We start from the raw sequence: 13,121 nt of genomic DNA, 5'->3' as shown, positions 1-13,121 counted from the left end.
ATGCATTTTTATGACTTGGCAAATTCAAACATTACAGTTGTATGTTTAAAAAAGGGAATTTAATCTTTTTTGCTCTTTCTTCCTTGGGCCAACACCTTTTCCTAGTTCTATTGTTTTCTCTTTTACAGTACATTTTCATATCTTGCTATATCTCTTCAGTATCTGTTTCTCCTCAATCATAATTTTCATTCAAGAATAATAACTCTTTGGTCTCTCTGGACACATTTTGTTTTGCCCCCACCTATGAACTTTGCTAGGGTGCGTTGAAGGTTAACAGATCCATTTCTGGAATTCTCTTGGATCCTTTTTGGAGAAAAGTGCCAAAGAATATAAGCACGGCTCAAATGTATCTGGGCTCTGCCAAGACCTTTGAGGAAGGCTCCACATAGCTGCGCCTTCTGCCAGCTCCCTTCTGTTCTCACCGTGCCCCGCTTCTCCACGATTCCACACAGGAACTCGCATCTTTTGTTCATGTGGAAAGGAATCTTTGGATTAATAGGAGCATCGGCAGCACACTGTTTATCTAACAACACTCTACCTTGTCTATGGACAGGTGGGAAATTGCTTCTCACTTCACTGAGTTTTCTACCCCCTTCTGTTTCCCATCCCACATCACAAAGGGATGTTTCCAGTGCTTATTTTGAAATACTCCCACCAGTTGACAGGAATGACCAGAGTTGCTCAAAGAGCTTTCCCCCTCAATTGCTGAAATAGTAAAAAGGTTAGGTGAATGGCAAAAGCATTGCTGGAAGTCACTGGTTGGAGGGACCTTTTAGCAGTGCTTTGCCGGGGGGCATTGAGTCACACAGGGTCACTTTTTAACATGCTATCTTCCCTGTAACACGTGTCGTGCTGTTTGCTTCAGTTGTGACTGTTTCTGTTGCAAAGGGAGTAAACCCAACCCAAAGTGGCTCAAGCGAAGAGAGACTTTATTGGCTTGTATAACTGAAAAGCTCAAAGATGGGCTGTCTTCTTGTGTAGCTAAATGTGGGGCTCAAATAGTGCAATAAGGTCACTGGTTTCTCTCTATAGAAAGAAACTTTTTTCTCTTTAGTGTTGGCTCATTCATAGGCAGGCTCTCCCCTTCAAGCTCACAAGATGGCTCCAGAGGCTCCAGAACTCCTATCTTTCCAGCTTCATGTGCACAGGGGCTGTTGCAGTGAGCCATTTGATAGTAGAAGGGTTACTTCATGATACTGGATTTCCTATGTATCTGGAATGGGGAACAGCCCCGGAAATCCAACATGTGCTTTACCCAGATGCCCCTGCAAAGGCTTCACTTTACTCTGTTACCACTGCTGTTGCTTGGTAACAAAACCTTGATTTACATTGAGTATTCTCCATCTTTCTGCAGCCATATGCTTCAGGGGAGGCTAGACCCAGCCCTGGCTCTTGGGTTGAATTCTGGTTCATCCAAGACTCTCATGGTGGTCCTTTCCCTCTTGACTGTGACTGGTTAGGCAAGAACATGTGATGCAATTCTGGCCAAGCAGATGTGAGAGGAAGTCAGCGGAGGGCTTTTGGGAAATGTCTCCTTGCTCTTGAGAAGGAACACACAAAAAGAGATAGCCTCTTCTAGATAATATTGTCTAGAAGTGATGCCAGCAGCTACGGCAGCTATCTAGTCACCCTAGGGAATCAGCCCGAGGACCAAGGACCAAGTCAATGTGCTAGGGCTGGCATAGCAAAAAGATGGAAGGAACCAAAGGCTAGGATGACACCTCTGAGCTGCTGCCTTAGCCAGCCTTGGAGCCAGCCTGACTTTGGACTTTTTGTGATGTGAGACAATGAATTACTCTTACTGATGGAACTATTTTATACTGAGATTTATTATTGAAAGGGAATCTGATCATTTTTTGTTGTCTCATCTCCTGGCCTACACTTTCTGGGCCTCACGCTTTGGATCCACTGTTTTCTCTTTTGCAGTACATTCAGCTGAAAGCATCCTGAATGATATTGTCTCATTCCTCATTCCTGACCAATCACTGTGGGAATGTGATGTGTGATTGACCTCAGCCTAGATTTGCAATGGGATGGGTTCACCCCCTCTGACCTCATTGTGGACTGAGTGTGGAAGAGGAGGTATATCCACTGGGATATCAGGTTATGGTTTTCATAAAATAATGAAATAGATGCTAAAAAGAAAAAATATCAGATATCCAGTATTTTCTTCTTTTGAATGGCCTTTTATTACAGTGGCTTCAAATTACAGTCTAGTTGGCATGGGAGCCCAGCGTACACAACTCTGAAGGTGTTTTAGACCAAAGGTAGATCTGCTACCCTATTGACTCACCTCCAAAGTCTATGAAAACTTTTCCTCAGTTACCATCTCATATCTCCAGCTTTGGAACATAAGCCATTTTGAAGTCACAGCAAAGGACAGTGTGACCCATGGCCAGGACAGACAAAGCATTGAGTTGTTGGATGATCCAGTGATTCCCTAAGGGAACTAGAAAAACCAGGCTGCTATTTAGGCGGCATCTACCTTCTCTCAGGCTTCATAGTCCTCTGGTCCTCTTCTTTCACATGCCCTGAAGTTCACTTGGTCTCATGGCTCTGAGTCAGCCTGGTGTGAAGAACAGTGGGGCCTCAGGTCAGGCTGTGTCTAGTGATTTCAATTCTGCTGTTGGCTGGAATTCCATCTGTCAAGAAAGTTTTGCAGTCAGCCATTTGATAGTGGAAGGGTTAGCCCATGAAACTGGATTTCCTGTGTATCTGGAAAGAGGAGCAGCCCTGGAGATCTGACATGCTCCGTGAAAATTAGGGGTTAGTTATGCTATTCCCTGTTAGTCTCTGCTGAACCTAATGCACTTCAACATTTGAAGATTAAAAAAAAAAAAAAAAAAGAATTTCTCTTTCAATTTTTTATTATGAACTTAAGCAACTTCATGGCAAGAGAATCTAATCAACATTAAACTACTTCCTTCCAAAGTAATTTCCTCTCTGTCAATGCACAGACAGGTATTTTTACTTAGTTATAATTAGTGTGAACATATTGGTTTTTGTTTAGGAAAGATTTTCTTTACCTTGGCATTCAGATTTGTTTTCATGGGCGATGAAAACACTGAGAATGAGAAGGAACCTTTGTGGGAGAGTTGGGAGGATGATATGGGTCACACTATCCCAGAGTTATAGAAACCTTTAAGGACCTCACAGCCCTTTGCATATCTCTTATAATCATCTTTCTGTGCTAACAGACTCACTGGAGTGGTTTTTCCACTCAAAGGCCCCTCCACATATTACTTCACAGCACCAAGGGTGGACTCCTGTTTCTAAAGGAAGAATAAAATCCCATCGTCCGGGTCTGGCAGGACTCAAATCTCATGGGTGCACCCTTGCCGCTGCTTTCCTGGATTTATCTAAATGGTTTTCCTCGCAGGAAGCAAGCAGAAACGATGCTGCTGTGGGACAGTCCTCCGTACTGTTACCCTCAAATGTTTTTGTTTTTTCTTAAGTGCGATCACACACCAGTGGTTTCCGACCTGTGGACGCATAAAATCGACAAGTTTTTCCGAAGTCAAGGAAGTGGCCATGTTAGGTTTAATTAAAAACAGCAAGTATTTGTATAGCTGTCCCTGGGTTCGTGGATCGTAAAAGGATTTAGCTTCAACCTTGCTGCCTACGTTCGTTTAGGGATTTTCACACAAGGCCGTTTAGGCTCCAGTGCCTGGCTCATCTGGGCTTTGGGTGCAGACCGCACTCGCCGCGCGCTGGCGCTCCCTCTGCAGTCAGGCTCTCCGTGCAAAACAGAGGAGCTGAACTGCGACATACACAAGTGCACCTTCTTTTGTTTGGGGGACGCGAGGCCTTGAAGGTGACTCCAAAAAGTTTCTGACAAACCCCGTAGGCCGGGAAGGGGAGGGAGGGGAATCAGCCAGTCCTCCTTCGGGGCGTTTTCGCTAGGGCTCTTCGCACCTGCGCTCCCGGGTGGGCCTCTTACACCCCCTCCCGCAGGCGTAAGTGGTCCTTGGCAGGCATCCCTCGCAGGAGGTGAGGGCGGGCTGTCCCTGCCGACAGATGCATCTGCGCGAAGCTGCGCGTTTCCCATCAAATCCCTGGAGAGGAGGCAGAAGCAGCGCTCAGCATCTGGCGATGTTCAGGTCACACCGAGCAGCGCTTCAGGTAGCCTTGGGTCAGAACAAGCCGATTCCACTTGAAACGAATGCCGGGGCCAGCGCGGGTCACCGACTGCGGGCTGGGGGCGGAGCCGGCCACACACGCTGAGAGACGCGGAGGCCGAGGAGCCGCGGGTTAGGAAATGTGACCCTGGTGACCCCATACGCCCCCGCCTCCCTCGCTCCCGCTCCACCTGCACGCCGAGCGCGCCGCGCCGCCGGCGGAGGCCATGGCCAGCCCCGCGCCCTTAGTGGCCTCCATCAGCCACCAAATGGTGGCTCTGCAGACCCTGCAGCTGCTGCAGCAGGAGTGGGGCTGGGGAGACGGTCCGAGAGCCCCCGGGAGCCTGCGCGACCTGGACCACGTGTCCGCCGCCCCAGCCCGTCGCTCGGCCCCGATGCGGGCTGGGCCGGGGCCCGGGCGCGAGGAGCGGGGCGGAGAGGGCCGGAGTAGCGGGACCGGGGCGCGGGCGAGCTCCTGCGAGGTGGAAGTGGTGCGGGGCGCCGAGGGGGGCGCGGAGCTGCGACCCTTTCCCCGGGACCGAGGGCCCTGCACCCTGGCCCGGATGGCGATGCGCAGCGCGCTGGCCCGCGTGGTGGACTCGACCTCGGAGCTGGTGAGCGGGGAGCAGACGCTGCTGGGGCCCCTCCAGCAGGAGCGGCCCTTCCCCATCCACCTGAAGGTGAGTCGCGCCCCGCTACCCCTCCGGCGCGCGGGGGGTCCTTCCGCAGGGCGGGGCCGCGGGCCGGAATGGAAGCGGGGTGGGGCCCGCTGTGATTCAGCCCCGGGGAGAGGGGAGGGGGAGGCGACACTCTGGGGACTCGGCAGGCGGGACAGGGAGCTGGAGACCCGCCTGGAGCCCCCCTGACTGCGGAACGGAGATGCAGGGGAGGCCTTGCTACAAGCTTGCTCTGGAACGCCTTCCTTTCTCACATAAATCAGCTTCCTGCTCCAGCTGGAGCCCCTTTCCACACGTGCAGCTTCTTGGGGTGGAGGACAGCTCCCCCACGCCCCTTCCGAATGAACAACCTTTCCTCCAGAGCCTTAAGTACACTATTAAGTCCCCCCTGCCTTTTGTGTGACGAAAGCATCGAAGTTTACTTAAAGTACCTTCACACTCATGAATCAAAATTATTTTTGCATAAATCCAATTCCCCACAGAGCTCACAGGCCTTACAGAGTCAACCTAAGCTCTCATAAAGTAGGGTGAGAGCGGGGTGGCTCCCGGGTGTTGAAGCGTGAATACTAACACTAAACTCCTGCTAAGTCACCGAGCTCATATTTATAGGGGCACAGTTTCCTTTAAGGTACCAAACTGTGTTCGCCAGTGTGGCCAGGCAACAGAGCAGCTGCCTCCCAGGCTGAGTGGATGGCGGAAACCTGGGGCTCCAGGCTGCAGTTGTGGCCTTGCTATGAACAAACCTAATTGGTTTCAAGTCCCAAGTCTCTTTAGCGCTTTCTGGCTTTCAAATGTTGACCAGGAGCATTGCTGCTTTTATTCCTCTGGGAAGCTGAGAAGAAGGAAATCTGGAGGTGAGGAGGAAGCCTTAGAAATTTCTCAAGAGTTGCTATTCTTTTTTTTTTTTTTCTGACCGGAAGGCAACGTGGTCTGCACCACGCTCAGCCAGTGAGCGCACCGTCATCCCTATATAGGATCCGAACCCGCGGCCCCGGTGCTACCAGCGACGCACTCTCGGGAGTGAGTCACGGGCTGACCCAAGAGTTGCTATTCTTGATGCACAGGCCAAGGTTTGGCACAGTTGCTATGTGCATTTGTGTATTATTTGCACTATATACTGTAAAAGATCTATTTAACATTAAACATAATAAAGCATATATAAATATGCTTAAATAAATAAATACTGTTTCTTTACACCAGGATTTCTCAGCCTCTGCACTATTGATATTTTGGGCTGGCAAATTCTTTGTTGGCAGGGGTTGTTCCGAGTATTATAGGATGTTTAGCAGTATCCCTAGTTTCTGCCCACTAGATGCCAGCAGCATACTCCTTTGCCCCAAGTTGATACAACCAAAAATTTCTCCAGACACTGCCAAGTGGGGATGGGATGGGGAGGGGAGCCAAGATTGCCTCCGGGTGAGAAGCACCTCTACATTCACCTTAGAAAATTAAAAACTGAAGCTGCATTTCACCAGTGCTCCCCAATGTAAGATGCACCTTTTTTTTTTTGAACCAAAAAGAAATTTTAGAAAATTCTGTCAATTAAACTATGTCACACCGTTGATTGTAAACTGATCTTAATTTCAGGGATTTAAAAAATGTAAAAAAAAGGCCCATCTGAGAATTGATGAAATATGAAGTGCCATGTGATGTGAGGAGCATATACAGGACATAGACAGGTTGGCAAAAGGAGAGACTGAGTGATCAGTTTTACCTATGGTGATTGTGGAAGGCTTCTAGGAGGAGGCAACCTTTTAAAAAATGAGTGTTTGCTTGCCACATATTAAAGGGAAAAGATATGTCAGGGGGATTCTGTGATTGGAGGCTCAGAAGCATTGAAAGGGCCTGGGACTCAGGGAATTGTAATTAGTTCAATATCGCTGAAGGCAAAAGATGATGCTGGAGGTTAAGTGGGGATCAGCTGGGGAAGGCCTGCGTGTTGTGCTGAGGACCTTGGATTGGTAGATAAATCACAGAAGGCTGGATAAGTCCCAGAAGGCTAGGTTTCAGCTTGAGAGGCAGGTCAGAAGGTTTGAGGGCCTGACCCAATTCTGTGGCAATGGCGTAAACCCTGTGTCCTCGCTCTGGAGGCAGTCATCTATAAATGATGCCATCTTAGCTTCATGCAGCTGTCACGTATGCTTGGTAATCCTTTTAGCCGTTCCTAATTGACTTTTGGTTTTAAACATTTCCATCCTCCTAAAGCCTTCTTCATCCAAACCTCAACCCTCTTACTACGTTTCTGAGAAAATTGAGGTCATCTGACACAAACATTTTCCTCTTTACCTAAACAATCACATTTCCACTCATCTTCATTCTTGTCCCTAATAAATAAATGCTGTTTCCCCCTCACCCACCCCATGTAAATTCTTTCTCTTAAGCACGGGAGCAAGGTTTTCACTTACCCCAGACATTTTCTATCAATTCCTCCTCTCCTTATATTTTAAGATATGTCAGGGGGATTCTGTGATCGGAGGCTCAGAAGCATTGAAAGGGTTGGGGCCAGCCCGGTGGCGCACTTGCGCCGCTTAGGAAGCACGGCGGGCGCTCCCGCCCGACGGTTCGGATCCCACATACAGACCGGTTCCCACTCACTGGCTGAGCAAGGTGTCGTATAACTTCGTATAATGTATGCTATACGAAGTTATTACGTACTTTGCTCAGAAGCATTGAAAGGGCCTGGGACTCAGGGAATTGTAATTAGTTCAATATCGCTGAAGGCAAAAGATGATGCTGGAGGTTAAGTGGGGATCAGCTGGGGAAGGCCTGCGTGTTGTGCTGAGGACCTTGGATTGGTAGATAAATCACAGAAGGCTGGATAAGTCCCAGAAGGCTAGGTTTCAGCTTGAGAGGCAGTTCAGAAGGTTTGAGGGCCTGACCCAATTCTGTGGCAATGGCGTAAACCCTGTGTCCTCGCTCTGGAGGCAGTCATCTATAAATGATGCCATCTTAGCTTCATGCAGCTGTCACGTATGCTTGGTAATCCTTTTAGCCGTTCCTAATTGACTTTTGGTTTTAAACATTTCCATCCTCCTAAAGCCTTCTTCATCCAAACCTCAACCCTCTACTACGTTTCTGAGAAAATTGAGGTCATCTGACACAAACATTTTCCTCTTTACCTAAACAATCACATTTCCACTCATCTTCATTCTTGGCCCTAATAAATAAATGCTGTTCCCCCCTCACCCACCCCATGTAAATTCTTTCTCTTAAGCACGGGAGCAAGGTTTTCACTTACNAAACATTTCCATCCTCCTAAAGCCTTCTTCATCCAAACCTCAACCCTCTACTACGTTTCTGAGAAAATTGAGGTCATCTGACACAAACATTTTCCTCTTTACCTAAACAATCACATTTCCACTCATCTTCATTCTTGGCCCTAATAAATAAATGCTGTTCCCCCCTCACCCACCCCATGTAAATTCTTTCTCTTAAGCACGGGAGCAAGGTTTTCACTTACCCCAGACATTTTCTATCAATTCCTCCTCTCCTTATATTTTCCTCTGCCTGCTCTTTGCCATAAACACGCTCAAAGCTTCCTACACCTGCCCATCCGCTTCCCCTTGAGTCACGGTATTTTCTTTGCTTGTCACGACCAAGCTTTGCAGACATCTGGATATGTTGCTGCCACTTTCTAGAAGTATTCAGAGTGCTCATTAGAAACAGGGATTGTCAGCTTTCTTACTACTAGAGTCTGCTGTTTACCTGCAGAGGAATAATGAGTTTTAGAGCTCCTGAGAACAGCCAGTACTTACAGGGGGAAAGAAACAGGGAACAGTTTTTCTGCATGATTTTCCCTCTGGTCAGCATCTTGGAATTTAGCTTGGTTTGCTGTTTGGAGAAAAAGTAATGTCTCCATTTGGTTTGTAGATTAATGATTACATAGAACTTAGACTTGAGGAGAGAGCATCCTGTCTTTCCAGGGTTATGCAGATTTGCCTTCATTAATACTAGTGTTAATTCAAATGATTTGGAAGCATGTTTTCTATATTTTTAAATTAATAACTTGCAGGTTGGTTTTAGACAACAGAATGGTTTCAGGAGGATTTCTGCTAATAGAAATAACACTTGTGTATCACCGAGAAGTGTGTGGAGACCTCCCCATCATCAGGTCTCTTTGGTGGCTTTACTTGCCATAGAGGGTAGGAGGGGAGACTCACTTGAACTAAAGCCCATGGCCAAGATGACAGGCATTAGGAACCCTACAGTGGAGACAGCGCAGCATAGCATTGTCATCAAATCCCATGGAGTGTTTCAAACCTACACTGCTACTTCCTACTGTAGGCCCTTTGGCAGGTTATTTAGCCTTTCTGTGACTCAATCTCCTCAACTGTGAAGTGGGGACGATGGTCTCTATTATAAAGTATTGCTGAGATAATGCGTATAAAGTCTCAGTCATTGGTTTCTCATAGTAAGTTTCCATAATTTGAGCTATAACCATTACCTTTATTATTATTTCTACTATTAACAGGTTGATGCCTCATTAGTTCTTATTGACTACTATTTTTGTGAGTTCTGTTTTTGATATTAATGAATCTTATCCATAAACTCCGTGCCTACTTTTCTGGGACTCTTGACAGAAGCAAAGTGAGGATGACCCAAAGCATCTTCCACTATCAGGAAGCTTCCACTGTCCAGAAGTCAGCCTTAGCTGCATGCCCAATGATTGACTTAGAAGTGTCACCATGGATTAAACCACCCGAGAGAGTTAAGGAGGTGAAATTTTCAGGTGTGAAGGGAGAAAAACTCTCACCACAATAATAACAGACATTTTAACTGTATTTTTCTTTTTAATGAAAGGAACCAACACTTAATATTCCTTTTGAACATTTAGAAATTATCAAACATATGCAAAAAGCCGTAAAATGAGTTTCTTCATGGTAGATGAAAAGTGCCCAACAGTACTGAGTCTTGTTAAATTTGGTGCAAAGGATGGAGTTAACCAGCTTGACAGACATTTATTACAGGAGGAAACTGAGGCATGGAGGAATTGAGGACTTTGCTCAAGACCCTGCATGTGGAAAATAGGAGAGAAATCTTCTCTTTTGTCCTCCCTGAAGGTTCACTGAAAAGACGAACAGTAGACAGATAAATGGGAGAAAAAGGCTTCCAAATTTATTTATGTGCACATGGACATGGGAGTCTTGAAAATGAGACTCAAAGGGCCATATGACTGAGGCTTAAATATCCTTTTCAAAATGTAGAGGATAATCGTGAAGGACAGTAAATGATGTTTCAGGGGAAATGAATGAGCCCAAAGAACAATGGCCTGGGACAGAGTTCCTCTGAGTTCTGAGGGAGGTGGTGGGAAGGTGAGGGGCTGAATGTCACTGTGAACCAAGGTTGTCTTAATATGCAGATAGTCTCCCAGCTAATTTCTTGGAGTTGCCCTCAGAAGAATAGAGGAAAAGTCTATCTGGGTGTGGCAATGACTTTTAATCTCTTCTCTGGTGATTAACCTTTCCTGGTTATTTGATGAGATTCCTAGGGAGGGGGTCTTAAGACATTTGCATTTCTTGTGGAAAGAAGTTTCCCTGGTCAGATAAGAATATTCTGGAATGAGTCCCTCCCTGCATTTTGGTGGGAGGGGTAGACCAAGAAAAGGTTATTAGAAAGTTAGGCAGCTTCTAAGACCTTTCAATCCCTTTTAATTCAAAGTGCTCACAGAACACCCTACTTTGGGGTATTATTCTCTGTGCCCTAACAGAAGTGCTAGTTTTTTCCTGACTCATTCTACTACATCATAGTGCTAGCTTGTCAGAGTGTTATAAACATCATGCTAAAATAATGTACCAGAGAGTGGGCAGTAGACAGGGCCATGGTCGGACATGCACACTCTGCACACTGCTTGGGCTGCAGCAGTCATGTTGTGGACTGGTGGTATTAGTCAGCTCAGCTGTTATAACAAAATACCACAGACTGGGTGCCTTAAACAACAGACATTTATTTTCTCACAGTTCTGGAGGCTGGAAGTCCAACATCAAAGTGCCAAAATTTTTATTTCTAGTAAGGGTTCCCTTCCTGTCTTGCAGACAGCTGCCTTCTCGCTGCGTCCTCACATGGCCTTTCCTGAGTGCACGCATGCAAAGAGCTCTCTGGTGCCTCTTCCTGTAAGAATGCCTATCCTACTGCATTAGGACCCCATCCTTATGATGTCATTTCACCTCCCTAAAGGCCCTGTCTCCAAATATGGTAACATTGGGTGCCAGGGCTTCAACGTCTGAATTTTGTTGGGACACAGTTCAGTCCATAACACTGGGTGATTTGTGCATCTCCTTCTATGATGGTCACTTACATGGTGACAAAAAGTACAGGTAAACTTAGGAGATCATTATCAAACTAGTAATGCCAGTGAGACTGCATTAGGCATTTGCCAGGCAAAGGGAGCATACAAGTGTGCAGGACGGCAGAAGGAAGGAAGCCAATCTAGGATTTTGTATACTGCTGAGCATGACCAACCCACACAGGGACCATTAGCCAAGCCAATTATGAAGTTGCTCTGATTGAGTTTTGTCTGTCTTCCTTCAAGAATTAAAAACATTTATAGTTTCCACGAGTTCTGTTCTGAAGCAAGTTTCATGGAAACTATTGGGTGAAGCCAACTTTCAGAGGCGGAAGAACTTTCTTGTCATTGAAGATTTAACTTGCCTGTGAGCTCACCCGTGTCAGTGAGCTCATTCTAGTACCAATTATTCCGTCACGTTCAGTAGTCCTTGCTGGTTTTCTCATTCTGTGGAGCAAGAGCAACAGTCATAAAATTGTTGGCTTTGGCTTCACAGTCATTGCTAATGCTCTTCGCCAACTACACGTGTAAATATTGGGTCACTCAGAGAAAGGCATTGATGATGAGTGCTTTTTTCCCCCGTTAACATTAGTTATTGAAGCCAGTTTCTGCCAATTTGGGAATTGTGTCTGCAAAAATGACTAAAACACTGTTGAAGAAATAAATGCTCATGGTTATTTTATCAGCCATACCCAGGATATTGCTCTTTATTTGGGACAAAATTGTGCTGTTACGTTAGAAAAAGTCTCAGTGACAGTCACAGAGCTTATGTTGTTTCCTCCCTCCATGCATATGGTGACTGTTCTAGAAGTAGCTTATGCATAGCCTTGGAATTCCTCATAATACAGATGATATGAAAATCAGGACATAAAACCATTCTGAAATGAGAATTTGGGGAAACATGTTCCAGGAGGGCCCTAAAACAAAACTATTTATGTTTGACATCTGGGTAAAAATGCTGCAGTGTTTTATTTTACAGTTTTGGGGTTTGCCTCTTGAGCATCCCTGAATCAAGTGCTTGTACCCATCACAAAAGAGCTTTTCACTGGACTTTTCAACTAAAAATGGTACTGTACCCAAAGCAAATGCATAAGGAACCTTAGTTATTTGTGAGCATTTACACTGGGTACACCACAAGTAAAAATGTTTAATTTCCTGTGGACGATAGACTTTTATGGTAACTGGCAAATACTTGGGTTCTTCACTGGGTGTTTTATTAATACACAGTTACATATCTATTTGAGACCGACCTTGGATTTAGGCAACTGGTGATGGCTCTGGGCCCTGTGAATTTGTAGTTCAAAGCCAGATATTGATGAGCCAAATGAAGGTGGGGCAATTCGTAGTTCATGATAGTATGTTTTTCACAACATCCCTCTAAACCAGAGAAACATCATTCCCATTTTATGTACACAGTCAATGTGGAGGATCCCAGTGGGTCTGGGGAAGAGGTTCGTGTTCCTTAGGTGGGCCCAGCACTGAGCTGCTTTAGTGGAGAGCAGTTTGCTCGTCCGGCAGGAGTTTATTAAGCCCAGTCCCCATCAGAAAACTGGGGAAAAGCTCCTTTCCTTTCCTTTCCTTCTCTTTCTCTCTTCCTTTCTTTCCTCCTTTCTTTCTCTCTTTCCTGTGGAGGGCGTGAGGCATTCAGGGAGAGCTGAAGGGGGAAACATGAGAAGAAACAAGCTTGTGAGGTCCTTGTAAGAGAATATAGCTCAAGACGTGACTGTTTTGAAAAGAGCCAACTTATTTTAAAACTAGCGATTAAGCGAGTATGACCTGATTTATAGTTTATGTAGATTTAGAAGTGATTTTGAAGGTGACGTGGTAGGGGGAAAAAACCCCAAAAACCAACAACCTTGTGGATTGTTTAAAAGTTATCTCCACTTTAGGGCCTATAAAGTCATATTGTATTTTGTACTTTATTATTCACTGGCGTTGGTTTCAGAACACAAGCTTTGAAACCGACTCCTGCTGCCAGATTCTTTTTGTCTTCAAGCCTCCAGTTTTAATGGAAGTGTTTATTTTCAGTAAGGAACTGAAAAA

General features: G+C 45.8%; 1 protein-coding gene across 1 annotated transcript in view; it reads left to right on the top strand.

Annotated features, from left to right (window-relative positions):
* Positions 1–4,061: 4,061 nt before the first annotated feature.
* Positions 4,062–13,121, top strand: part of DLEU7 (deleted in lymphocytic leukemia, 7) — a 17,857-nt gene continuing 8,797 nt past the window's right edge. Inside the window, exon 1 of the mRNA XM_008593651.1 lies at positions 4,062–4,798. Coding sequence (XP_008591873.1) covers positions 4,346–4,798 — 453 coding nt within the window. The 5' untranslated portion in view covers positions 4,062–4,345. The remainder of the gene's footprint in view (positions 4,799–13,121) is intronic.

This window comes from Galeopterus variegatus, unplaced genomic scaffold (assembly GCF_000696425.1).
Source record: "Galeopterus variegatus unplaced genomic scaffold, G_variegatus-3.0.2 Scaffold9467, whole genome shotgun sequence".
Taxonomy (NCBI): Eukaryota; Metazoa; Chordata; class Mammalia; order Dermoptera; family Cynocephalidae; genus Galeopterus; species Galeopterus variegatus.
Note: the sequence above shows the minus strand (reverse complement) of the source record. Positions and strands in the feature narration are given on the sequence as shown.